General features: G+C 25.2%; 1 protein-coding gene across 1 annotated transcript; it reads left to right on the forward strand.

The window, feature by feature from the left end:
• Positions 1–27,444, forward strand: LOC145843783 (vacuolar protein sorting-associated protein 8 homolog). The gene is made up of 38 exons (XM_082951009.1): positions 1–61; positions 836–901; positions 3,574–3,652; positions 3,971–4,070; positions 5,553–5,673; positions 6,514–6,568; positions 6,907–7,031; positions 7,659–7,745; positions 9,195–9,262; positions 9,752–9,802; positions 10,107–10,209; positions 14,599–14,655; positions 14,965–15,084; positions 15,466–15,546; positions 16,083–16,253; positions 16,936–17,134; positions 17,388–17,434; positions 17,517–17,588; positions 17,804–17,889; positions 18,051–18,190; positions 18,470–18,534; positions 19,172–19,313; positions 19,728–19,843; positions 20,140–20,256; positions 20,426–20,524; positions 20,828–20,983; positions 21,787–21,963; positions 22,281–22,379; positions 23,135–23,224; positions 23,484–23,589; positions 23,903–24,060; positions 24,330–24,465; positions 24,821–24,918; positions 25,051–25,215; positions 25,548–25,663; positions 26,016–26,147; positions 26,487–26,652; positions 27,200–27,444. Exons 1-38 carry the CDS (start codon positions 26–28, stop codon positions 27,305–27,307), a joined length of 4,110 nt encoding a protein of 1,369 aa, XP_082807135.1. The 5' UTR covers positions 1–25; the 3' UTR covers positions 27,308–27,444.
• The last annotated feature ends 405 nt before the right edge of the window (positions 27,445–27,849 follow it).

Consider the following 27,849-nt stretch of genomic DNA (forward strand, 5'->3'; position numbering starts at 1 on the left):
AGACTAAAATTAATTAACTTTCAATATGGATGAATCTGGAATTTTAGATGAAGAACCTTCGGTAAGATTGTTATTTATTAAATTTAATACTTTTGTTGATTAAGATAAATATACTTAAAACTTTTTTTTATGTTAGCCATGTTTTCAGACACAGTTTAAGACACTTTTTTTCTAAAAATTTAGTGTTATATTTTAATCAAATAATTCTCCAATAAGTTTACTACATTTACTGTTACTGTTTATGATAAGTGTCTAAAAAGGTATTAGAATTTTTAAATAATTGTTTAATGTTGTTCTACTATACAGTCATTTTTAGTATAAATACATAATTGGTTTTAAAATTTAAAGTATTTATTAAGTTCGGATAGCTACCACAGACTAAATATTTTTACTTTAAGCTTTATTTTTATTCAATCAACCATCTTTCTATTTTAGTTTGCTAACTGGTGTTATTTTTTCATCTATATTATATTTTATAATGATATTTTAATATAAAAAATAGTTTTAAATTTGTCTATGTTTATTAAAACAACAAATAATGCTTTTATAACTGCTTTGTAAAATACATATAATAAATAAAAAAATATTTCAAATTTATACAGATTGTTTTTTACAATAAAATTGTATATCAAAATTTTTTTAATGAAGAATAGGAAGTTTATGTTCAGTAGATTATATGCTGTTACTTTTTACATAAAGCCTTGAATAAACTTTTGTTTTACTCTTTAACTCTTTTTTTATTGTGTTTTATTTTTTCTTTTTTAAATGTTATTGCCCTATCTTTATGAAGTTAAGCTAAATTATCAAGTATATTAATTTTGATTTTATCTGACAGATTGATGATGATGAGTTTGGAATTCCAGAAATAAATCTCCAAACTCTTGAAAGTATCCTTGCAGAGGTAAGAATATAATACATTTCATTGCTTATATTTCATCGCATATATCTCAAAAGTTACTTTGAACTTTTTTAAGCATTTAAAAATGTCTGATAGCTCAGATAAAACTCTACAAAATAAGATCAACGTATAAAAATCAAGGTGGATCTCCTATGCCCTTGAACAAAATAGTTAAAATAAATTTAATTAAAATCAAAAAATTACTGTAAAGGAATTTTTTGTGCTTCTTGTTGGAATAAATTGTTAAGGAGGTACTATTTTTACAAGTTGATCTCATTTTAAAGATATTTAACTTTGCTAGCAGTCGATCAAATCTATTTCTTAAAATATAAATTAGATTTTAAGAGCCAAAGCTACAAAGTTAGACAGGTAAATAGAAAATTTATAAATGACAATAAAACAATTCATATAATTTAAAAGATCTTTAAGAGACCATAGCCCAAAAAGTAATGTATATTAAAAAAAAACGGGTGTATATCTAAATATTAAGATTATGACAGTAAAAAAAAACTGAGAAAAAAGTATATACTAGAAAGTAATTTAGAAAACTACTATATTTTAAATTTTTACTCAAACCTCAAAAGATATTTGAGTTTTACTAATAAAAAAAATTGTTAGTAAATATTAATTACACGTACAATGTTTTTTTTTTTTAATAAATAACTTTTTGAGCTGTAGCTCTTTAAACTTGAAAAAAAATGTCAGAATTCGAATAGTCATGCACCTTTTGAAAATGAACTTAAGTATAAATGTGTAAAAGAACTATTTCATTAAAAGTATATTTTCTCCAACTGTTTTAAAGCTAACATACTCAAACTTTCTCAGTACAATCTTAACTTAATAATATACAACTCTTACAAACATATGTACTTTATACATTTTTGAGTAAAATGCTTTTTTTTCTTATAAACTGGTCATAAATATCTGTATTTATTAAACATGTTGCAATACTATTTTATTTTTCTAAAAAAATTGCTGAAAATTTGAGATTAATAGCTTAAAAAGTTCTGATTAGTTTTTCACAGTTGCTTGAAAATGTATAGTGTTGTATGCTTAACTATTGTGAGATTAGAAGCTTGTTCAAGCTATTTATAAAACTTAATTAAACATATTTAAAAATAAGTTAAGATTAAGACAGTTCAATATTGCTTTTGAACTTATAGTGTTTGTTATTACTTTTGTTTAATTCTTTCAAGACCTGTTAATGCAAACTCAATTTAAATAAATATAATTTCTCCTCTAGAAGTTGAGATCTTTTTGTTAGTTTTCAAAAAATCATAACATAAAATGTTAATTTTTACTTCAAGTCCTTTAGTTTAATCAGGGTAGTTTAAAAAGTTTTTAAAAATCTAAAAGTTATAATTTAAATTAGTAGACTAATTAATGTGTTTTATCTTACAAACAACATTGTAGCATAAGTGGTCTTCTTTCTTGAAGTATGTGTGTTTTTAATTATCTAATTTTTATTCAGTTTTATTAAAATCTGGTCATTTAAAAGAAAACAATAGTTACTACAAAGTTTTTCACTTAATTATTATTATACCCTATTTTTATTGTTCACAACTATGATAGTTTAAAAAGTTATCTTTCAAGTATTTCTTATCAATAAACGTTATTGCTTACAGTCTTTATACCTTTTATAGTAATGTTTTGAAAATAAAATAAAGCAAATACTTTTAAAGCTATGGTATTTTAAACAAAACTTTTTGTTACTTTTTTACTCTTTTCCTATGTTTAACAATAGCTATTGAAATTTGTAGTATCTCTTTAATGATATCCTTAAAGTTATTGTTTATTAAAGCTTATGAAACTTATAAAAAAGTAGAAATTTTTATAACTGGCAGGTGTATAAGAAATTTAAGTTAAAAAAACTTCATAAACATAAATTTTTTTTATGTGTTTATATTAAAGTTAATGTAAAATTTTACCATGTACATTTTTTTTTCAAATAAGTTTTATAGTTTTTTGATAAATTTGTAATTAAATCTTACTTTTATTTAAATCAATATATTAGTGCTTGTTTAATAAACTTTATTTAAAACATTTTATGTAGTTAGTAAAAAAGTACTAAAATTTAATAGATACAAAGGTTACTAAAACATACATAAGTTATGTTTTCAAAGTTTTTAATTTTTAAATTGTAGTTTATTGTTTTTTTATGTGACTTGTTGACACCCTTTATTACAGGTTAGTAAAAAATCTGTCTGTCTGTTTTTATTTAAGTAGATATGGTTGAAACTACTAAAATTTTATAAAGCTTAAAAAAACTATCGAAAAAAATTAAAGTAAAAGTTTTTTATTAAAACCAAAACTCTAAAACGAGTAGCATGTCTAAAAAGAAAAGATTATAAAATAATTTAAAAACCTATTTATTATTACTTTTTTTTAATTAATTGATTATTTTTAAATATAACACTAACATTTTTAAAATTGTAGTAAGTTACTTTAAATTTTATTTATCTGACTCTTATTCTAAGAAAAAATCTAACGTTAAGTAGAAATTGTTAAACTATATGTAAAAAAAGGATATTAGTTTTATTTTTATTTAGTTTTAGTTTTTAAATAGTTGCAAGTAGCAGTTATGGTCTTTATAGTACAAGTAAAACTTACATTTATTTATTTATTTTGTCATTTACAACTTTCATTCAAATCAAAAAAAAAAAAAATTATCAAAGCCGGACAATGACTTGAATCTGGAACTGGATGTGCAAGGAGCGAGTGATGTGTCAACAGTTGCCTCACTGAGCGTACCAGGTCAGTTCCTTGTCCCTTTGAAACATACTTGAGTTGTCCAAATTTATTTTAACAACCAAGTTTTTATCATGTTTGCTTAAAGTATTTTTTATGATGTGAAAAACATTTTGTTTACAATAATTTATAGTTTACTTTTAATAGTCTGTTTGTTAGCAATAAAAGAAAATAGAAGAAGTCTTTGTTAGATTATTTAGTTAATTTCAGAAATTAATTTTTATTAAAAATTAAAACAAAAGACTAAGTATTTAGAAACAATCAGGTATATTTTTTTGTTGTTTAGGTTTTTAAAAGTTAACTTAAAATAAAATAAAATAATAGGGTCTTCTAAAGGGTCGAATGAATACAAACCACCAGAACTAGAAGCACTAAAAAACTGGGAAACAACTTCAATTACCAGTGTTGAGAGTCCAATGAATAGGTTAGAGTTTTTTTTATATACTTTAAAGCTTATTTTTCATTTGTTTGATAGCAACTTTAGATAACAATTTGTATTAAAAATTGGCAGTCTTTATTTTTGTTTGTGTTATTGTTTACTAATAAAAAAAACAATATACTATATAGTTTTTCAATAGGCAGTTGTACAAAAAATTTTGATTTTTGTAAGCAAAGGCTAAACAAATGTATTTAAAACTAAAAATTAAGATTTCTTTTAAATTAAATGTTTGCGTTTAGTTGTCAAAAAAGAATACCTGTATTAATATTAATAAGATTTATAAATACTTCGTAAATAGGATTGATAAAGTTACACATTTTTGTATTTAACTGATAAGTTGTAGAAAAAAAAAGTAGTTGCAAATTTAATTTTTAACTTCATTTAAAAATTTTGGAGCAATAAATTTTACTAGTATTGTTTTGAAGTCAATTATTTAATCTTTAAACTTAAAAAGATCAGTTGTGATTATTAATTTTGTGTTTTAAAGTTTTAAGTCTAACTAAAGTATCACAAAGTCTTGAATTTAATGCTTTTTACTGTAAATTATAAAGATTGACGTGTAAAATTTATACTTAGTTTTGTATTTAACTCATTGACTATGTTTGTGATTATTTAAAGTGTAAAACTTATTCTGTTGCATGTTTTTGTAAAATTCAGGGTTGCCAAAAAATCTGGAATCCTGGAAAAACCTGGAGTTTAAAAATTTGCGCTTAAAAACCTGGAATTTCGAACAATATTTACATGTTAAGTAGTAAAATTTCGACTTGACACTAAAAATCTATCATATATATAAAAAGTTTGTCCTCATAAAAAAAAAATTATAAAAAAACATATTTAAATAATCTTTAAGATATCTTTTCAATGTCATTATACTATTTAATACAGTTTTTTTACTTTAAACTTAATTTTAAACTAATAATAAAACGTGTAATTTTAAAAACCTGTAAGAAATTTTGAAAACCTGGAGAAAATTTGCCAAAAACATTTGGCAACCCTGAAACTTACTTTAAGTATTTTAATTTTTTAACAATAATCATTAATCACTTTATTGTACCATACAACCATCAACAATACTTTCTGAAACAGTCTTCGACTAGTATAGTTCTTACTAGAACTCATCAGGCAGACACAGTCGCGAGAAACCGCTGTTACACTTTAATTTAATGGTATTCAGTACTATTTTTTTTTGATGGTAGTATGTTGCAGTATTTATGCTTACTGTATTAATTCAAAGACATTTCAGTTTTGTTGAAGACAGCTTTGGCTACTAGTTAATTTTTAAACGTAGAATAAAGACTATCATCTTTTTTTTTTTAATAATCCAAATCGATTTAAGCAAAAACGTTATATTTATGCTGTACAATAAAGTAATGAAAGTACTTTAAATGAAATTTATTTTGATTTTAAGTGCAAGTTTATTTATGTGAAGTATACACAACTTTTTATGTTAGAAAATATTAATTTAAGGTCTGAAAGGGGGTCGAGAACAGTTCACGGTTCAGTAGTTTCGCTCAACAGAATGACCATTTTGTCTGAAAACCTCAAAACGGAACTTAACAAGCTCAACGCGGGAAACCCCACAGTAATGGTATGATTGGTTGTATTCGTATAAGTTGTTGATGGTATTTGGTGTTTCCAATTGGTTGTATTTGTATAAGTTTTTAATGGTATTTGGTGTTTCCAATCGGTTGTATTTGTATAAGTTATTAATGGTATTTGGTGTATCCAATTGGTTAAATTTGTAAATTTAATATCAAATAAGTATATAAAATATATAACTTATACAATTTAAAGGTTTGAAAGTGGTTTTTAAGTTTTCTTGTTTAGGAGTTTTGTTTAAGTAAAATTTAAATGTAGTTTTGAATTTTCTTTTACAAAAAATATATTTAAACAAGATTTGTACACGAAAAATAAAATTGTGTTTGCTCTAATGTGTTTGTTTGTTTAATGCCGTGTTGTGGAGTTTAGTGGCACTAAAACATTATTTTAGAAAGTAGTATAAGAACATTTACGTCATTTATAAGTAGGTTTTAATCATTTAACATACTTAAAACTTAAACGATAAAAAGTACAAAAGTATTATGTGCAATAATTAGATAACTGTACTAATTTTGTGTTTGTATTTCCTGTAATTCAAAAAAAAAAAACTAAATACTAAGTTTATTCAAATGATTTAGAATTTATCCGGTGCATTTCGAAAATAAATATTTCAAACTATTTTAAGTTTACAATCTTTATACACTTATACTTCTTTTTTATTTAATACTAAAAGGGTTAATACTTCAGTTTTACAAACTTTATAAATGATTCAGTTTATAATCTTGTACAACGTAACAACAAGCACATTGCTATTGAAAAGTCAGAAGTAAAAAAAATGGTTTAAATATTTTTAATGATCACTATTAAAAATTTAAATAAATATAAACAGGCAGTCTCAACGAAAATAGCCATTGGAACAACATGGGGATATGTTCTTATATTCGGTTTGTTGCTATTATTTTACTGTGGAAAGTTTTAATGAGTAATATCATTTAAGCACAAGGCTATCAGTAAAGTTCTTATAAAATATAATTTAGTTGGGTTTAAATTTTAATAAATTTGTATCTCAAAATAATACAGTTGATTTATCAGAAACAGTTACACTACTTATCTAAATTTGAAGAAAAATGTATAGCTTGTGTCTTTTGTTAAGTAAAAAAAAGTGGAAACAAAGCCAAAAAAAAACTGACTTTATTATTTTGTGATTAGATGTTAGATATCTTACCGTTGTTTTATAGCCTACCTAAGTTAAACTTGGAATTTTTAATTAAACTCCCAACAGATTCTGAGCAGAATATGCAAATGAAGCTGGGAAATCCCCAAACATGCGAAAAGCTAGGAGGGGTGAGCGCGATGGATTTCAACACTGATGTGACCCGGATGTTGATTGGATACAATAGGGGAAAGGTTTGTGAAGATTTTTTTGATTACTACAATTTTTATGACTTTTTTTTGATTAATCACCAATAAGAGTTTTCATCTTCAAAGAAAGAGTATAATTATATGTTAATTTTTTCTAAAATTTGTTTTATAATCAGCGTTTCAATCGAAGAAGTTAATCTGTTAAACTGACGAGAACTTTGAGCGAAACACCATTTTAAAAATAAACTAAAAATAAAATAACATACGTTTTTATTACTATCAACTTGTTTGTCTCCTAGTGCTAATACCATTTAAATTATTGTATATTAGAACTATAAAAATTATTTTAATTTGTTTTTTTTATTCCTAATCAACTTCGTTTAACATTTCATTATAATTTTTTTTAATGCTGCAAACTGAATGACCCTAAAAAGTATAAAACTTATTAGTTTATTAAGTTGTTTTTATTTTTATAATTAACAAGTTTTAGCAGAGTTTTCTCTTAAAAGTTTTTATATTTAATTTGTTTAATAGTTAAACACTAATATTTCAAATTATTAGTTTTTTGAAATTTTATTGATCTTAAAACATAAGCTAAACTCCAAATAACAAACTACTTTATATTTTAATTTTACAAATTTGTATCAGTATATAATATTTTTAATATTTCAGATACAAATGTACGATATAACGAATGGAAAATTGTTGAGATCGATAAATGATGCTACTACACCTGGAACTTGTGTATTACATGTAAAAGTTGGTGATTTTTGTTTTAAACTTAATTTGTGATTTAGTATATTTAAATGTATCAACTATAGGAAGTAAAATATAAAAATACAGTTAGCATTTAGTAAGCCGTATGGCAACTAATAAAAATTACGATTGTTAACATTTAATAAGAGCAGTTTTATTTGTTTAAATGAGTTGATCAAAAAGCTTTTTAATATTTTATTAATATGTTGAAACTTGTAAGAATTACTACTTTGCGATTGCTAGCCATCAGGCGGACTGAGCGTCTTGGATAGAGTTTTTAAATACTTAAGTTGGGGCAAGGTTTTATCTGTAATATATAAGTTTACTTAGTTACTGGGTGAGAAAGTGGATTTAGTTTACAATAACTTAGTATTATACGTTTTAATGTTTCAAAAAACAACAAAAAGTAATCTCTACTTCTAGAGGAAAATGAATTAATTAACTTATTCAAAATTAATATATATGTAAAATAACTCTACTAAAGTACTAAAATAATATACATTTACAATTAAGTTATTATGTAAAACTTATTTTTTCAAAATCTTAATCAATAAACAAAGTTTCGCTCAATGAGCTCATCAGTACTTATATTAAAATCTTATTTGAATATAAAAAAATTATATTTATATACAAATAAGATTTTAGTGTAAATATACTTTATAAATCAAAACCCAGCTAGATTAAAGTGAAAACTTAGGTTGTTAAAGCTCATTTTATCAAATTATTTTTATAGAAAATGTTTGAGTTTAGAAAAGAAAAAAATTAGTACTTACTGCACAAAAAAACACAAATACAAAAAACAACCTTATTTCACTAACCTGCACAATAAACTGTTCATTAACTATAACGAATGCAGCTCAGTGCATACAGCTGGTCTCAACTGTACAGTTCAAAATCAGCACTTATGGCAAAAATTTACTGAAGTTTTTTCACTTTGAATAGCTAAGGAACATCCAAATTATTACTGACACAACATAATATTCAACTTTTTTAATGCAAGTAAATTATACGGACTGAGCAAATTCAACTAAAAAACTGTCGTGTGTACTGATATAAAACTTGCACTTTATGATGGGTGATTATAAACTTTTTTCAACACACAGTAGTTATGTATGTGGTTTTACTATTAATTATGACTTTTTGTTTTGGAAAACTGCAATCAAAACTTTTTGTCATTTTGAAATTGTCTTTTCGCGCTTGCTACACAGAGAGTTCATTACTTTACCTACACAATAGTAAGTTAAATATAGTATGTTTAACACAGTAGCCATAAGGTTGTGTTTGTAAATGTTTTGAACTTTGTTTACTAGGTTAACTTTTAAAAAAATTAAGAAAATTTTACTTTTAAAAATCATTAAATTTTCAGAAAACACTAATAAAATATTGTTATGTTACGTTATAATTAATAGCATAATAGTTTAACAATAATATAACGTTGAGTGTTTTCAACAGTTTACTGACGATCTGACACTCGCGGTTGCTAATGACAGCGGAGGATCTGTTTATGAGATGAATTTCAAGTAAGCACATTTTGTTTGAATGATTTTAAAGTTGCAAAAATCCTAAAAAATCATATTGTATTTGTCAATGCTGACTAACTACTCCATTTTTTATTTTTAAGTTGGACTAAGAATTTAACTTTTTTTGACCTTTTTTTACTTTTGATTATAACCCTTGATTTAAGTTTTAGTTTTTTTTCAAATATTAGGAATTATATTGTTTATTAGCTTTTAATTTAACAAAGTTTTAGAAGCTTTTTAATTTTGACTATGTTTAGTATTTCTATTATATAGTTAAATCAAATAATCGAATTTGAAAAATCTTATTTTGTGTTTTGGTCAACTTCTACATATACTAAATAAACATTTTATAAAAAATATAAAAAGTATTGATTTGATTGATATTAATGACCTTTCTTTGATCAAAACACAGTTTGATGAAATTTTTAAAATATTGCTATCGTACTTAATAAACATTTAAAAAAATATTATATATAACTGTTTTTACAGGAGAGTTATGGGAGTTCGTTCCTGTGAATCAAGGTGCTTGTTTTCTGGAAGGTACTTTTGTTTATTTTATTAATACTTTTATTAAGTTTTGTTTATAACTCTTAACAATGTAGCAATTTTTGTATACATGCTTTAAGTTCTTAAACTTTAAGTTTAAATAAAATAGCTTATTACTTAAACTTTCTAAATTTATTGACGTTTATTAGTTGTTTTGAAATTTTAATTGCAATACTGTGTCAAGTTTAAAAAATATTATTTAAATAATATTTTAGGTAGCTAATTTCATATAATTTTTTTATTTGTGTTAATTTATAATTTTTTTATACGAACAAAGTGGTAAATATGTAATTTTCAGCAAAGGGGAAGTTTGTACGGTGGAGCCCCTTCATTTGCATAAACTAATAGCCGACCACGGGGTGAGGAACCGGCACATGATTGCCATGGCAACTCTCACTAAAGTTTGTTATTTTTTTTGTTTGTTTCAGTGTTTTAAATTGAGGTATTTTGCTACTAGTGTTTATTTTTCAAGTTAGGTACATTGTTTTTATTATTATCTGCTGAATATTCCACCAATGCGTCGCTGATTTGTTTAAAATTTGTAGCGCTAAAGAGCATAAAAAAGTTTTAAATTTTTTAAATTATTACGAAACCAGGTACAAAATGATGCAATAACATTAAAAAAGCAAACATATTGTTAATAAAATATTGTTAACTTAGATGTACTAAGTTAACTTGAAAAATAATTAGTTTAAGTAATATAACATAAAACAGTTAGTTTTTAATAATTTAATTAGTGGTTTTATAAACTACTAAGTATTAATAAATTTTCTAATAATTACCTATAAAAAACCAAATTTACGTGAATTTTAAAATAAACAATTAAAAGAAACGTACTTTTGGGTAAAAAATAAAAAATCATCAATAGTGATTAAATTTTTATGTTAAAACTCAGAAAAAAATAAGAAAACCTAAAAGCGTTATAACTTAATCAGTTTCAATAAAAACAATGGTATTTAGTACATTTTGTATATAAAATAAACAATAAAACGTCGTTTAAACGTCATATATAGATCAATTTTTTGTATGTAAATATCAAAATATTATTAAAAGATGGTTTGATGAGAATTTTATAGAAAAATTAAGTATAAATAAAATTTTACGTTTTAAGAGACAAGAATACACTTTAAAATCATTTTGAATTCTACTTATAACCCTTAATACATAAATGACAGAATATTAAATATATTGTCAAAACAGGTTTACCAAAGGAATTAAATCAAGGTTCGTACAATCAAAAACTTTATTTTAAATTCTTATTGGTTGATAACCCGTTTAGTAATGAATTTTTTTAATTCTTTGTTCTTTAAAACAACATTTTTCATTTGTATTTAAGCTGTTTTCATTGAAAACACTCAGAGAAAACAAAATTTTAAATAAAAAATAACACAAAACGCTTACAAAACATCTTGATTCGAGATTTTTATCACATATAAACAAAAAATAGTAAAAAAAAAATTCAAGCAAGTTTTTGATATAAACTTAAAATAGTTTATTGGCAAAAATAAACATAAAAGTATAGTCGAAAAAGTTTTAAAATTATTGAAAAACAAAGCTCTAAAAATAATTAAGAGTTAGTTTAATAAAGCAGTAAATTTTATGAGATCTATATAGTTTAGAAATAAAATGAGTGTAAGGGGTAGGCGTAGGATTTTATTAATTGTAGGTTAAAATATTAAGCTTATACTTAGGCATAACAGTTTAAATTAAAGTAACTATTACTTTTATTTAGTTTAAGTAAGTCAATTATCTTGTTTGTTTTATGTATTAAATTGTTGTGTGTATTACGTATAATTTTTGTTTTGTTGTTTTGTATTTTATTAAATAGAAAGTATTATACTTGATTAAATATAATAATTAAATTAATTTAAATACTAATTTAGTTGTTTGTTATGTTAACAAAATGGGTACATAATTAATTATGTTATCATATTTTTATTGAATTAGTATTTATGAATAAATTTCAATGCAAAAACTTTTGAAAAATTGTTAAAATTTATAAATTAATAAACGCAAAATGTGCTGAAATACCACAGGCAACATGGACGAGTGGTTAAGGTCGTATACTTTTGCTCAGAAACACCTGTGTTAGGGTTCAAAGCCACCACTTCCATATTTTTATTTATTTATATAATTATGTAAGTAACCACATTTAATTATATAAAATAAATAAAAAGCCAATTATTGTTTATCTTTTACATTCAAAGAGTATCTTTAAGAAGTACGCATCCGTGTAAGATAAGGATAAGTTTAACGGCATAGGGGGGTTAAAACACTTTTTTTAGAATGTGATCTTATTTTATATAGTTTTTACTGAGCTACAAGATGATATTTAAAGATTTTAAAAATTCAAATCAATCCTTGAGATATAGCCGGTCAAAGTCGGAGGCAACAATAGGTTCTTTATGGTAGGCACGACTAAAACAGCAAGTAACTAGAAATCACTAAGAATATATACTCTCCTAGGTTTTTAGAGTTAACTACCTTAAATTTTTAGGAAATGTTCCTTCCAATGTTTAGAAAAGTCTTTTGCAAAAAAGAAATAAAAATTCTATAACAAAAAATAACAAAAAAAAATTGTTTTATTTTTTGTATATATATTTTTAATAACTTTAATAATTCCTTGCACCAGTATTTTCAAATATTGCGAGGAACATTTCCTAAAAATTTGTGATAGTAGTTTCAAAAATGCTAGGAGATATATCTTTAGTGAATTCTAGTAATTTGCTGTTTTAGTTGTGCCTCCCATATGGAACCTATTGTTGCCCTCCGAATTTGACCGGCTATATCTCAAAAGTTGTTTTGAATTTTTTTAAGTCTGTAAAAAGCAACTTGTAGCTTATTAAAAACTATACAAAACAAGATCACATTACGAAAAAAGTGTTTTACCTCCCCTATGCCCCTTAATTTATTTTTACAGGGGGTTACACTTTTTCTTAATGAATAAATGACCTTTATTTAACCTTTAACTAATATTTATTTCTAAAAAAAGTGTTTTAACCCCCCTATGCCCTAAGTTTATTCTTACCTTACACGGATGCATACTTCTTAAAGATACTCTTTGAATGTAATAGATAAATGTTTTGAAAAATTTGTGCGTACCTTACAGGGATGCGTACTTCTTAAAGATATATATATTTTCTTTGATATAGATATATTATAAGATTCTTAAATATAAAACATATATGTTTTAAAAATTTAGTGAGTATCTTACATGGATGTAACCCCCTGGCCTCAACTGTAATTTCCTTATGCTTATTTAAAGGAAGAATCATAGTTATATAAATAAGCAAAAACATGGAAGTGATTGGCCTTTAACCCCCTATACCCTTAAAAAAAGTTCTTGTGGCAAATTAGATATCTGTTGTTCAAACAATGTTTTAGATCCAAAACAAAGTTATAAAAACAATCAGAGGCCTAATTTACCCTATGAGCTTTATTTTATACATTTAACCTAAACTTAATTAAAACTAACTATAACTGTAAATATTATAAGCTAATACTTCAAGAAATAATATAAATTAAATCCTAATATATACTTGTTTGCCACTCCTTGAGTCATAAAATCTTCTGTGAGTAACCTTAACCTTGCCAGAGTTTTTTTCAAATCCTTAAATACTTATAATAAACTATTTTAAAAATTTTCCTGAGGTTTTCTTAAAAATCTTAAAACTGCTTTGAGTTTCCCAGAGTTTAAAAAAATTAAAATTTTCGTGAGTTTCCCTGAGATTTTCTATTATTTGAAATTTCTCTTAGCTCATTAGTGTGTGGCAATCCTATACATATTTTATTACATAAAAGCCAACGTGAATTTGATAATTATCTAGTATGATGTTGCACCAATATCTAACTGAAATTATATTGTATTTGATGTATTCTTAACTATAATTTTTGGCTAAAAACTTATATTTATAAGTACATAAACTGAGTTATATATCATAAATTAATAAAACTTAAATTTATAATTGCTTTTATTAAACAATATAAAGCAATTAAATCTTTTAAATTTTTTATATTGATTATGATATGGTAAAACATAATCAATCGAATACTTTAGTTTGTCATAAATAAATTTTATTCTCACTATGTATTTAAATCTTGTTAAAACAAAGTATATTTCAGGCTAAACATAGTTAGCATAAAACATTGATTTTTAGCCTAAAATAATGGTTAGAAAGACATTAAATTCAATATAATTTCAGCTTGACATTGGTGCAACTTCATCCTAGGTAAATACTGTGAATTTTTAAACCAAAATAATGAACCCCACCACTCATAACCTTATATTAGCAGTAAAAATAAATAATTCCAAGTTAAATTATTATTTAATAATTTTTTCTCATCCTACAGATGTATTACAGTTAAGTTGTATACAAATTTCTGAAACTAGTAAGGTTTAATATTTGAGAACAGACTTATGAATTTTAAACTTAGTCTTTTGCTAACTTGTAACAACTGGTGGTTCCAAAATATGATAAATAGCATCAAAATTTACGGTTGGATAGCTTTATCTCTATGAAAATAGATCAGCCAATCAGCGACACATGTGTAGAATATTCAGCCCATTATTATTGTTGAAATAAACAATGTAAAAATAATTTTTTACACAATATACTATTTATTGTTTACTAAAAGTCTATTCAAAAAATTTCCTGTTTTGTTAGAAAGTAATGTTTTATATTTTTCTACTTTGCAGATAAAAGCAATAATAAGTTTTAGTTAAACTATCATCATTAATACTTAGTATTAAACTATACCTATAAAATCAATTTATTTTAAAAGTTTCACAGGTATTTGTGGTTGCATTAAGGCCGAAAAATCAAGTTGTTTTTCTACACAATCTAAAGGTATTTTATTTTTCTTCTACTTGTAAAGCTTGTTTTAAATTAAATTTAAGGTAAACAACGTAAATCTTTAAAGCAAAAACTTTACTGTTCTGTTCTTTGTAAACTTTATGTAGTTTTCAAAACTTTTCTTTCCAAAGACTAAAGTAATCTTACATAGTTAGAATACTTTTAAAAACCATAACTAATAAAAGCAGTTGTGAATCTATTTCAGTAAAATTAAAATAGTCTCTTAGTCTAATCAGATCATTTAGATTTTTTTATGTATAAATTAAGTAAATTAAATAAATTTATATCTTAATATTTATACAGATGAATCCAAGTTCAGCACCTCTCATAGCATGGAAAATGTCTCAGTTCAGTTATGATGGAAAAACCAGTTTCGACCCCATATTAATGTTTTCAAGGGGAGATGTCATTTATTTCTTCCACGTTTGTTTTTATATTATACAGTTTGATGAAAACTAGTAAATATTAATACTCTATACTCATAAAATAACAAAATTAGACCTTTCTAATATTTTTTATTTAGTCGAAATTATAGGTATAATAACTTTTTAAATAAAAATTTTTATGCAGATATCCTAGTTGTTAATTAGAAACTACATAATCTATATATTGTTTTAATAAGCATTTTTTGTTTTATACGGTTTATAAAGCAGTTAAAATACTGTAACCACCTAATTATTTAAATCTTTAAATTTCATCAAATTTTATTTAAAATATGCATAAACATATTTAAAATATGCATATGTAGAATCACAAATACTGTATATATTTTTTTCTATATAGACTTAAAGACTTAACAAACAGGTAAAGTGCATCGGTTTAGAAGAGTTGAAGTTTATTCATTTGAGAACAATGAATCTCACTTACAAAATAATAAATTTTGCAGTTAGTTTGAACAATTAGTTATGTGATTTTTTAGTGTTTCATTTTATACATAAAAAAATTTACTCATCGGATAGACATACTATAAAACTATAAGTATATTCTAGTACAGGGATCGGCAAACTGCGGCCCGCGGGCCAAATGCGGCCCGCGAGCTCCTTTTCAGCCTAAAATTTATAATTTTAAAACAATAATAATTTAATTTTTGTTATAAAAACTTACAGCTAAGCTCTTAATTCAATAAATACTCTTTACTAATATTCTACTATTGCTTAATTTATCATATTTTTAATGTAAAATAATATTTTTCTACTGATTAGTAGAACTTTATTTAAATAAATGCGGCCCTCGTAGATCTTATTCAAAATAGTGCGGCCCGCGAGCTACAAAAGGCTGCTGACCCCTGTTCTAGTACTATGTGTAAAACATAGTTTGTTATATTTAAATTTTAAACCTTTAAACTTGTTGTCTACGTTATTTAAAAATGATATCCTTGATATTTTCCAATGTAAGTCTGCATGCACCAAACACACCAACAGTGGATGAACACTCGCACCATAGTGACGGTCGACACGCGCGAACAGCTCCACCTGGTGGACGTGGACACGCAGCAGGACGTGGACGTGAGGCAACTGGACCACGTCAAGTTGATGTACAACAACGCCACTTTCAAGTCCATCATGACCGGCGGCAATGTCAGTCCCGCGCTGGTATGTGATTGTGTGGATTAAATACAGTTATACTTGTAATGAAACATTTTAGTTTTCAAAATCTGATGGTTTTAGATGTTGTTTTTAAGAAACATAAATTTAGTAATTTTTTTTTTGGTTATTTTCTACACAAATGCTATAAAAACAAACAACCATATTCTTTTTCAAACTATTTTGGAATATTTTTCAAATATAGACCAAAGTTTTATATGCAGTATAAAGTGCTTTGATTAAGTGTTTTTCACTTAACCATACAAATTTATTTGTGCCTCATAAGTATAAATAAAAATACATTAATAATCGCACGATATAAATTTTTATTAAGTTCAAATGTTACAATTTACGTTACTTAAAGTTCTCTGTATAAAGTTTTCTTTGTGATAACCATTAAAACAAATAAAAAAAATCTGCATTTTGTTTGGAAAAGTGTTAAAAGGTTGTTCTTTGTAATTACAAAAAAAAATTCATTTAAGTATAAGTTTTTATTTTTTTCTACGTTTATTAAGAACACAATCTAAACTTCAAGTATAAAGGCTTTAATAATGTTTTTTTTTATCTTCAGTAGCTTAGAACTTTTTTATAGAACTTTATTTATAATAAATTACAGTATCTTCTTGTGTTACTTTTAAATAAAAACAATGTTTTAAACAATAAAAAAAACTATGAATTTGTTTACAACCAGGCAACAATAGGCGAAAGAGCGTGCTACCACTCAATAGTGGGAAACGTTGGTACCATCTACCTGCTAGGTACGCAGAACGTGTACCAGTGCGTACTTAACACGTGGAAGGAGAGGGTTGAGTTCGCACTCACCATATCTCACGAGTTCGCACTTGAGACCGCCATCAGTTTCTACAACGGTACTGCCAAGGCCGTGCTGGGTTAGTAGTTGATGATTAACTACTTAACTGAATTAAATAAGTGCTAGGTTGAGTGTTAATAGAACATTAAATTGAATTAGGGAAGTTTTAGCTGTTTCTATAAAAATTAAAACTTTAATTAGTATTTAAAAATGTTTGTTATTAATCATTAGGTTTGTTAATAACCTCAAATGTTTTACTTTTTCTTCTAACTGTTTTTTTTTTCTTTTACTTAATGTACAACTAAAGTAAAGTCTTAAACTATACTTTTTAGGTTTACCTAAAAACCAAGAGGAAAGAAAAAACGAAGTTTCAGAGCTGGTAAGTAATTATATTTTTTAATGGTAAAGGAGTATCTTGTAATATGTATGTTGATTTATTCAAACAACTTGTATACATTTAGATTTTGAAAGTTCTCGTGGAATTTGTAAACCTTTCAATGACTTCTCTCTGTCCAGATAGCGGTAAATTACAAGTTAGTTTGTTATTAAGTATTTACAGTACATTTATAAAATGTTTCAGAAAAGTATAGCTTCAGCTTTATATGTTTGTATAACAAAACTAATTTGTTTATACAAAATAAAATATTTACTTCAATAAATAAGTAACATCTATCTTATATTATAGAACTGTTTTAAGTATTCAAATGATATATTAAATATTGATAGTTTGGATATTTTATTAAAACAGGTTTTGATAGACTTCTACAGAAATGTTGTTCCCGTTTGTGTTGATAATTGCTTGCTAATTAACAAAGTCGACCTTTTGTTTACTACGTTAGTTTGTGAAATGTATACAATTAAGCTAGTTAGATTTTTAGATATTATATAAAACAGTAACAAACACCACTCTAGATTTAAAAAATAATTTTAATCTAATTAACTAATTTGAAACACACATTTAGCTATGTTTACAAAATTTAATTAAAATTTATTAGTATATACGAGAGGTTCCGAGATGATTTTATAGCGCACGGAGCATTTCTCGAGTGTCTCGAACCTTACATCATGAACGACAGCTTGAAATCAATCAACCCTGAAGTTGTCAAGGACTTCATTGAACACTACCAAGCTAAAAGTATTTTGACAATTTTTATGAGTATTTAAAATAATTGTTCGTTACAATATTGTTAATCATTTCTTATAATAGACAAGTTACATTTAAAGTATAAAAAAAAAACTTGTGTCAGCTAAAAGTGTCTTCAAATTGCATTTAGTTTTAAGAAAGTTCCTATGGTTTATTATAGCTTTGTTTGTTGTTTATTAATTTTGTAAAAAAAAAATCTGTGTTCAAAAAATAAAAAGGTATGATAAAGTAAATAAAGTTACCTTAATTTAGTCTTAACCCATTTTTTAGACATGCTGAAATATATCGAAAAATGTTTATTACATCTAAATGTGGCCGATCTTGATTTGAATCAAGTTAGTTGTTATTTTTTTCATTGTCAACGTATTCAAATAAATAATTTTCAGTTTTTTGAAGTAAATTTAACAATTATTATTAAAGTCCGTACATCAAAAAGTATAAGTTATTTTTTTTTTACCTAAAGAAAGATAATCATTTTTTTTATTGCAAGGATGTTATTTGTTTAAGTAGGTATTATACGATTATAAACGAAATTTTTACTTCAACATTTTATTTAAAAGCATTTTAATTAATTAACTATTTTATTCGTGTGCCACTTAAAACCATTAATCTTACTTTTATAGTTTTAGTTGCCTCGTGCTTTAGGTGTTGATAAACAAAAAACTATTTTAAGTTAGAACATAGAAAGAAAACTTTGACTCTAAAAACTAAAGTTTGATTAGCTATTAACCAAGAGATTAATGTGTCCTTCTGTAATTTGTATATTCTGTAAATTTACTTTAAATCCGACTACTTTATTTATAGTTTCAAACAATTTTTGATCTACTTATATATTCAAAAAAAAGTTTAGTTTCTGAATGCAAAACCTGTGTAAATACTTTCACGAATAAAGATCATCAACACCGATTTTTATCAAACTAAATTTAAACATACTTGTATAAGTAATTAAAATCAACCAATATTTAATAACAGGTGATGCATATGTGCTGGGCGCACGGTCTTTATGACGCAATATTCAGTATTCACAGCAGGGGTATGAACGATTTCATTTCTCCTTTCATTGAATTATTAAACATGCTACAAAGTGCACTGAAGTCTGAAGACTTATTAAGTGGTTGGTTTTATTGCAGCATTTCCCTAAGTTTATGAGACGTTTTAATATTTGTTGAACATTAGAAAGATAATTGTAAAAATGATATATGCAGTTAAGATCATTATTCTGTTTAACGTTAGGTTTATAATAAACATTTTTTTTAACGATCACCTATTAGGTAAAACTGATAATTTAAAAGCCGAAATGTACATAAGTATTCATTTATTAATTATCACTATTGTTATTTTTTAATACTTAGTATAGTTTTTTGACTTATTTAAAAAACAAACGTTTAAAAAAACCTTTTGTTATGAAATATTAAGAATTACTACAATGATAAAAAATATGATTAATGGTTTAATAATTAGATTTTTTGAAAACAACTGCATCTATGGTATTGCTTTAAATAATACTTACTAATTTATTTCATTTCAGACAAAATGACTTCGCTTGGAAACAAATTGTTGGTATACATAAGCCACTGTCTGGCAGGGATCAGTTATCCGACCGGAACTCTTGATGAAGATCAAGCTCTTTTTGTGAAAGATCAAGTTAGTTGTTATTGTTGCAAAGTTTTACTTAAACAGTAGTATTACAGTTGTACATGATAATAGTTTATTTGTCGATTTTTATTTTATTATAATATATTTTGTTTTATTCATCAGTATTTGCTGAAGTTTTTATAAATCCTTTTTTAAGGTTTCAACGAAACGAAAATATTTACTAAAATATTAGTTGTTGAAAACATTATACATTAGAATTGTAACAATTAAGTTCTTTGATATTGGTCTAAAAGTTTTCTTCTTATATGTTTTTGTTTACATTTTCAACTGAAATTTTTTCTTAGATGTTTCAATGCATGACATCAGCCAACTTGAAAGACAAACAACTAGAAGGGACTTACCCAGTTTTATCAATTCTACTTCACTTTTCAACCAGGGAATTTCTTAACGTTCTTTCAATGGTATTTATTTATTACTTTTCTTTTTATATAAGCAAAGCTGTTTTTGTACAATGATTGTTTTTATTCTAAAAAAAATTCATTAAGTATAAAGTTTTTGGTCAAATAATAATATTTCGTTTTCAAAAACTTTCAATTCTGAAATTATATTAAAATATTTATTTCTCAACAGAATTTTAGTAGCGAGTACTTTACAAATGAGGAGAATAACAGAATTCAGTGCTTGGTCGATATTCTTCTGCATGTTATGTTGGAAAATCACGGATTCAAAGTTTGTAGTTTGAATTTACAATTACAGTAATTGAACTTAAAAATACTGCACTTACTAAACAATAACAAACCTAACTTAGAAAAAAACATAAAAAAGTTTGTACACCAACAAAGAGATGTAACGACAAACTTTATTTAAGTACAAAAAAGAAACTAGACATAAACTTACAAATAACCTGCTGAAAAGCAATTGAGTTCATCTTAAGTTATCAAAATATTTATTTAGTAAGCAATTTTAATGAAATAAAATGATTCAATTTATTTTGTTAAGCTATTTTAAATTTACTTAAGCATTTTTTCACAGCCGGATGAAGTTGGTTTTCTCTTCACTTTTCTGGCGAGGCAATCGGCTCGTATGCAACGCCCCCTAGTGCTGACAAATATGCTGCGTCAGCAGATTATCGAATTTCTCACCACTAGCTCAGGTGCTAGTGTCACCGCCCATGAGGAGAAACAGCAGGTTTGTGGGTTTTGCTAAAATATAACCTTATATGCTTGCGTGGTTTTTAAAAGTTAAGAAATAAATACAATTAAAATTCTGCTAAAGCAGTAGTTTTCTAATTTTTTAAACTTTCATTCAAATAAATTTTAGATTAGAGTTAAATTTATATTTTATATTTAACTCGCAATCCTTTAAGATTTAATTTTTATAACAATGTTTCACTCAAAAAGACGATATCATCAGTTAATAATAAAATCTGGAAAAAATATGGTAAAGATGTAAGAAGACAGGCTTAGCTTAGATTAAAACTGTTAAACAAGTGTGATTAAAAGTAAAAATAATTAAATTAAAAACAAAAGTATTATTTGAAAAATTGTTTTGAAAATAAAATTTTAAAATATTGAAAGTAATATTATTCTCCTTAACAATAAGTTGAGATGTTTAACAGTTTTTTGTTAAGGCAAAAGTTTTATATAATTTATATTGCCCGTTTTCAATCGCAGTAGTTCTCCGATTTTCGAAATAACTGAGCATCATCTTAATAAAACTATTGGAATTTTTTTTTGTTGAACTTTCATTTATTAAGCATAAATTAAATACTATGAATGATTAAGTCCCTTCTAACTACATGGATAAAAAGACAAAAAGTAAAAGAAAGTAGTATCAATTATTTTTAAATTATAAAACATGAATACAACTATTGTATAATTGAAAAACTATTTTCTAATTGAAAATTAAAAACAACATTTTTGCCCAGAGCAAAATAATTTAAATACACAGCTACACACTGGGCTTATGAATTTATTCTCAAAACTTAACAGGCGCTGATCGAGTTGATAGAGGCGGGTGTGGTTGACGTTAACGATGAAGAATTCGAAGGCAAACTGATACAAATGAGTGAGAGAGTTGGATTCCACCGAGTGCTCAAGATACTGCACACCATGAAGAGAAATTATCCGCTTGTGTTTGTCGCCTGCCTCAATGATCACTCAGCTGATGTTAGTAGTTGTTTTGATATTGTTTAAAGCTTTGCATGTTTATAAAATATTTTGTAAACATGGTATGCGCTAAATTTATATTTATAATAACTCATTATGCTTTTTTTTAGTTCTAAATTGTATTTAGTTTTTTATAGATATTTTTTTGATTACAAAAAATAATTACTTTCATATAGTTTACACAATCTTATATTATATCTAGTACTAAGCTAATTACAGTTTGTAAGAAAAAGACAGCAATTTTTCTAGTAACATAGTGTGGTGCTAATCTAACAGCATCATACAAAGTTATAATAAGTTAAGCTGTTTTACAACAGAGTGATCCATTTGAGTACATTGTACAAGTTTTATCCGATTCAACAATAACTCCGCAAGAAAAAAGTGCAGTTAAATCTACTGTTGTGGAAAATGTCAAGGTATGTTGTCAATTTTTTATGTTTTTAGTTACATGAAATAATAATCAGATTCTTAAATTTCATTAGCATCTATATCAGTGTGAAATTGTAGATGGTACTGGTGTTTTATGATAAAATATTATGCGAATGATATATACAGGAAGTTAAAATACTGAAACTAATAGTAAATATTTAATCTTTTAAAAGTTTAACTTTGTTTGTGTTTATCGTGACTGTAGAATTTTTAGTTTAAATGAAATTATTTAAAAAACATAATAACAGGTGTAATCACGTATGAAATGTGTTATATACAAAACCATAAAAATGTTACATATTACATAATACTGTGTTAAAGGTTTTGTATAAACCTAAAGAAAAGAGAAAAATGTCTCAGTTTTTCCTAAAATAGATTAAATTTTATGTTAAGCTAACACTATAAAAAATTCTACATAAAACCTGTATTTGATCTTATTTTTTTACAACTTTTACGACTGTGCATAATTTATATTTATTTACGAATATTCTTACTAATGTTGAAATATATTTGAGTTAAATTCTTTAGAAAATGTCGGAGGTGTTTAAAAATTAAATTGTTTTATTTGTTTTTTTAACAACTTAAAGTTATTTTATTTTGTTCTATAGTATATGGTTAAAACAAAATTGTAAAATATCTAAAAACTCTATGTATTTTTTTTCTTGGCGATAAAACGCTTAGTGAATTTTTAATTTAAGAATATGCGTACTAAAAACTTTTCAATATTTTCAATAAATTTTAGGGTTTAATAGAACTGGATTCGTCAAAATCTGCATCCCTATTGACAAATTTGTTGAATGAAAACATTCAAGACATTGTTATAAAGCTAGAGGTTAGTTTTAAAATGAGTTTAAATTAATATAACTTAGGTAGTTTAAATAAAAAGTTTATTTTACTTGTAAAGAGCTATTTAATTTTTCAGTCAAAGCTTTTAAACCAAATAATTTAACAAACAAATTTTAAACATTTTTCTTTAATAATAATCAAATATAGTTAATAGTAAAAATATGTTAGACAAGTTGTATTTAAAAATAAATTTTCTATCAGCACCATTAAACTAACAACTTATAATTAGACTCTTGATTATTTAGGTTGATCCACCGCTATTGTACAAGTTTTTAAGAGGAATTTTCAACAAAAATGAGGAAAAATCAAACGACAGTTTTCTACCTATGTCCATGGAATCATCTTACTTTGGTAATTTTGCTACTTGATGATTAAATATATGTTATTTATTTAATTTATCTATTTTATTTAGTAACAGGAAAGCAACAAATTGTATATACAACTTAAATTCACTATCTATGGTAAACAAATACACATTTATTCTACAAGTAATTTAATTTTAAAATAAAGATTATTGTAGCTAGCATAAACTACTTTAGTGAATTAAAGTTTATTTTTGCTTATATTAAACACTGATATAAATTTATTAGACTACAAATGAATAGATGATTATTGATACTTTTACTTAAAGTTATTATTTGTTTTATGTGTATATTTATCAAAGGTTCAAACAATGACGAGGAAACTAGTGAACAAGCAAGTTATCCGAACGATGCTCGATTATGCGAACAATACCTCGATCTTATGTGCAGATATGATAGAGAAAATGTTTTAAATTTCGTACGAGATTGCAAAGTTATCCGCACTAAACAGGCTCTTGATGTAAATAGTTTTACTAATTATGTATTAGAATGCCTTAAGTGTTTGACGTGAATAATTTTATTGTAATAAAAAATTTATACCTAAAGCTTATGACCATCGTGAAGTTTTTATTTCAGATGTGAGCCAAACATTGCTTTTAACCTTTTCTACACATATTGTCTTTGAGAAAAATAAATTTAAGTTCTTATTAATAATTTCTATTTATTTGTTGATAAATCTAAAATAATTTTTATGCACTCATGATATATTTCAGAATTTTTTAATTACAGCTTGTATACAAGTACAAGATAGTTGACGCTTCCGTTTATTTACTGGAACAATCTGGAGAATTCAATTCTGCTTTCAACATTTTGATGAAAGTTGCAAGCGACGATTATCAAAATATTCTCACCAAAATTGAAAACGGTAATTTGATTTTTTTTTTGAGATTTTAAGATTTTTTAAATATAAGCTTTAGTACAGTGGTCTTAACGGTATGTGCAAAGTTTATTTTTGGGTGCACGGAATTTATTTTGAAACTTACACCAGATGTCCTAGCGTTCATGGTGAGGATTAAAAAAACTTGGCATAGTCTGAGCTTGAATCTTAATCATTTTTGAGCTTTGGGTGCACAGATTTAAACTACGGTTAAGACCACTGCTGTATTACACATTATCTCTTTTAAAAATAGTTGAACTTAAAATATTTTTGCTACTGTTTATAGTATTTAAAGTTTCTTTTCTAATTAAAAGTGATGAACACCTATCCTTTTTTTCATAAGAGCAAGAAGTTAATTATGATGTCATAAACGAAACAGTCGACTCCGTAGTACTTCTATGCCAAAGAAGTTCTAAAAGTCTAGACGAAAAGCAAAGAGAGGTTAAAGATAATGTACTTGTAAAATCCAAAACAAAGTATTTCCATTGTATTGTTTGAACGTGCAATGTTTACTTTTTTTTTCTTGAAAAACGAAAAGTTGAAATACAAACGTAGACAATACTATTTTGGCAGAAACTTTGGTTTTCGTTGCTCGATTTCGTGTTAAAACCTCAAAACGAGGAACTGACGAAGCGTGACGATGATTTCGCGCGCTTTTGCAGGGGAATACCGAAGAAAGTTCTGAACAGAATGACGGGTCACATAAACCTGTCTGTAGTTCTGCAGAAAATTGTACAAGTATGTTTGAAATGAACTATTACTTGAAATTAGTTCATGTATCAAAAATAAAATATTCATATATGAGGACAACAAAACTATAAAGAGTACTTATAAAATCCGTATAAGTTTATTAGTTTTTTGATAGAATATAATTGTCTTACTATATCATAAAGAACAATAAACAACTTTTAGCTGTAAACTTTAAGCTTAAAACTCTTTTTGTTAATTGAAATTAGTTGTATTTAAACATAATTTGAAAGTATTTTTCGTAATTCATTTATTTCTAGGTACAGTATCACAAAACTACTTGATACCTTTGAAATGAAGTTTTTTATTTAAATTATCTACAGGATCCCAGTTACAAATGTGGAGAATTTGGTGAAATAAAAAGTTTATTGATGGGAATGCTAGATAATTACCAATACGAAAAAACACTCATGAGCACCACACTTAACTTGATGTCAAAGTTTGAAAATAATTTTACTTTTATAAATTTTTAACTGTTCCATTTTAAATAATTTTCACTAGCTTACTTTAACGAAATTTGAAAAAACTAAAACTTTATCATGTACTTTTTTGGTTATTAAGACAAAGCCAGCAACTTTATCTATTAATTTTTTTTTAGTTTTTGTCATGCTTAAATTGTTTTAAAATATGTATAGTTTTAAATGTACAGAATTTTGTTTATTTCAAACAGCCATATACAAGGTGATAATGTCATTGTATTATAGTTAACACTAATTTAAAATTTGTTGTATCAACTTGAATTTTTTCTTTTTTTAAAGAAAGTTTATATATAAAACAAACACAACACGTAGAGACCAGTACCAGCAATTGAGCCAATTGCGGACCTCCATAACCCACGGATTATCTTCTACTGCTCTATACTGCCCTCTATGTGGAAAACAACTTCTTTTCAGAGATCAAAACGATAACATTGTCGTTTTCAGGTGAGATTGTTTTAGTTAAGCAAGTTTTATCCGTAAAGTTTTTTTTTACTGGAAAGCACTGTTTTATTTGAATAAGTATAAAAACCATCTTAATAGAACAATACGTATCGGGTAAGGTTAAGTTTTATTGTAAATTTTCTTTGATACTCCCTTATGTTTTATTAAATTTATGTTTTATCATTTTGTTTCAGTATGGTTTTTTCATTAAAGTTTTTCATTTTAATAGTTAGATCCTTTAAAAAACAAAAGTATATATTCAAAAAGTAAGTTTTATTCAATTACAACACAGCAAAAACTACCAATTTATTAGGTTCAATAAAAGTATAATAAATTTTCCAGCGATGGAAAACAGTACCATGAAAGCTGCTTGAAAGACATGGAAGGTGTTTTCCCCAACATGAGAGAACACGAAACTAACAGAAGCCAGTTCAACAGCAAAAACTCGAAAAGCGGGAAGGACAGTCTCATATTTGAAAGTAGGGCCAGGAGATTTCAAAAAATAAATGTTAGAACTTTATTTGAGATAAATAGTAAAGTTGTTTATTTAATTGATTTTTAACTGTCTTAAATTTCAGACTAATTATAATTTAAGAATATAGCCTTTAAAAGTTATGCTTGTTTGTACCGAGTGCAAAAAATCAAGTGTAATTTTATATATTTTAGATTAAAAAAATCTAAATTATAGTTCTGTCAGCTGAAAATTTAGGTGCTTCTGATTAGCTAAAATTTTACTCATGTTTATTAAAAATGTTAATGGCTTTTTTTTTGCGATTTAATTATTATATGTATGTGTAATATGAAGCAAGGGTGTTTAGGTTTTATATTTAAAATTTTGGTTAAAATGGGTTAGGGGTAGGGGTTTAGATGTTATCAATGTACTGCTGTATCATTATTTGTACCTCATTCGCAAAATGTTATAAATAATTCGTTTTTTTTAACCTTACTGCTTACTACTAAAATTAAACCTAACCCGACATAGTTTGATATAAAACGACTATGTTATTGGTTTTTAAAGCTGTGTTAAGTCTAACTCTAGCTAACAAATCTTTAAGGTATCAAAAAGGAAAGAAAATTTGCGATTGAGAGCTTCTAGCTTAGCGGACAGTGTTCTCGATAAAGACTTCAAACTAAATACTAAAGCTCCTTCGTTTATGATATGAATATTTTTTCACTGTTTATTTATTATATTGTGCAATTTAATCGAAAATCATTCTCATCATTATTTTATCACGTGTTAAATTATAATTTTTTATGAATTTTAGATATGATTTATATATTTTATTTTTATACTGTAAAGCCTTACTCCATGACTTTGAAATATGATTTTTGATAAAAACTTAATTTCTAAGATTAAAATTTATAACAATTAGTAAAAATATTTTTTTAAAGACTTTTTGGTTGTCATTACTAAAATTTAAGTTAAAAATTTACTATACAATGCAATACTTTTTGGTTTGTTTTTTTTGGTAAATTCAAAAACTTCTTAAAAAGTGAAATACAATAAGCTTTAAAAAAATACTTAGTTTACACTGAAAAAATAGCTGCATAGTTTTAAGGTATACATTAATTTTGTTAAATAAAAAACGTGTTAGAAATTAAGTTACATTTAGTTTTACAGTCTGGCAAGAAGTTTAAAAAAGTTAAAGATACTGTAATGTAGAACAAAAACTACTAAAACTTTTTAGCTATAACTACTGGAAAA

The sequence above is a fragment of the Thalia democratica genome, chromosome 9, assembly GCF_965202585.1.
Source record: "Thalia democratica chromosome 9, ktThaDemo2.hap1.1, whole genome shotgun sequence".
In the NCBI taxonomy this organism is placed as follows: Eukaryota; Metazoa; Chordata; class Thaliacea; order Salpida; family Salpidae; genus Thalia; species Thalia democratica.

What these genes read in the sequence shown, in the direction of transcription:
- LOC145843783 (XM_082951009.1), top strand. Translation starts at nt 26, where the DNA reads ATGGATGAATCTGGAATTTTAGATGAAGAACCTTCG. An exon ending in CATGGAATCATCTTACTTTG is followed by an intron (nt 23,590 to 23,902) that starts GTAATTTTGCTA and finishes TATTTATCAAAG; the next exon opens with GTTCAAACAATGACGAGGAA. An exon ending in GGAGATTTCAAAAAATAAAT is followed by an intron (nt 26,653 to 27,199) that starts GTTAGAACTTTA and finishes CAAATCTTTAAG; the next exon opens with GTATCAAAAAGGAAAGAAAA.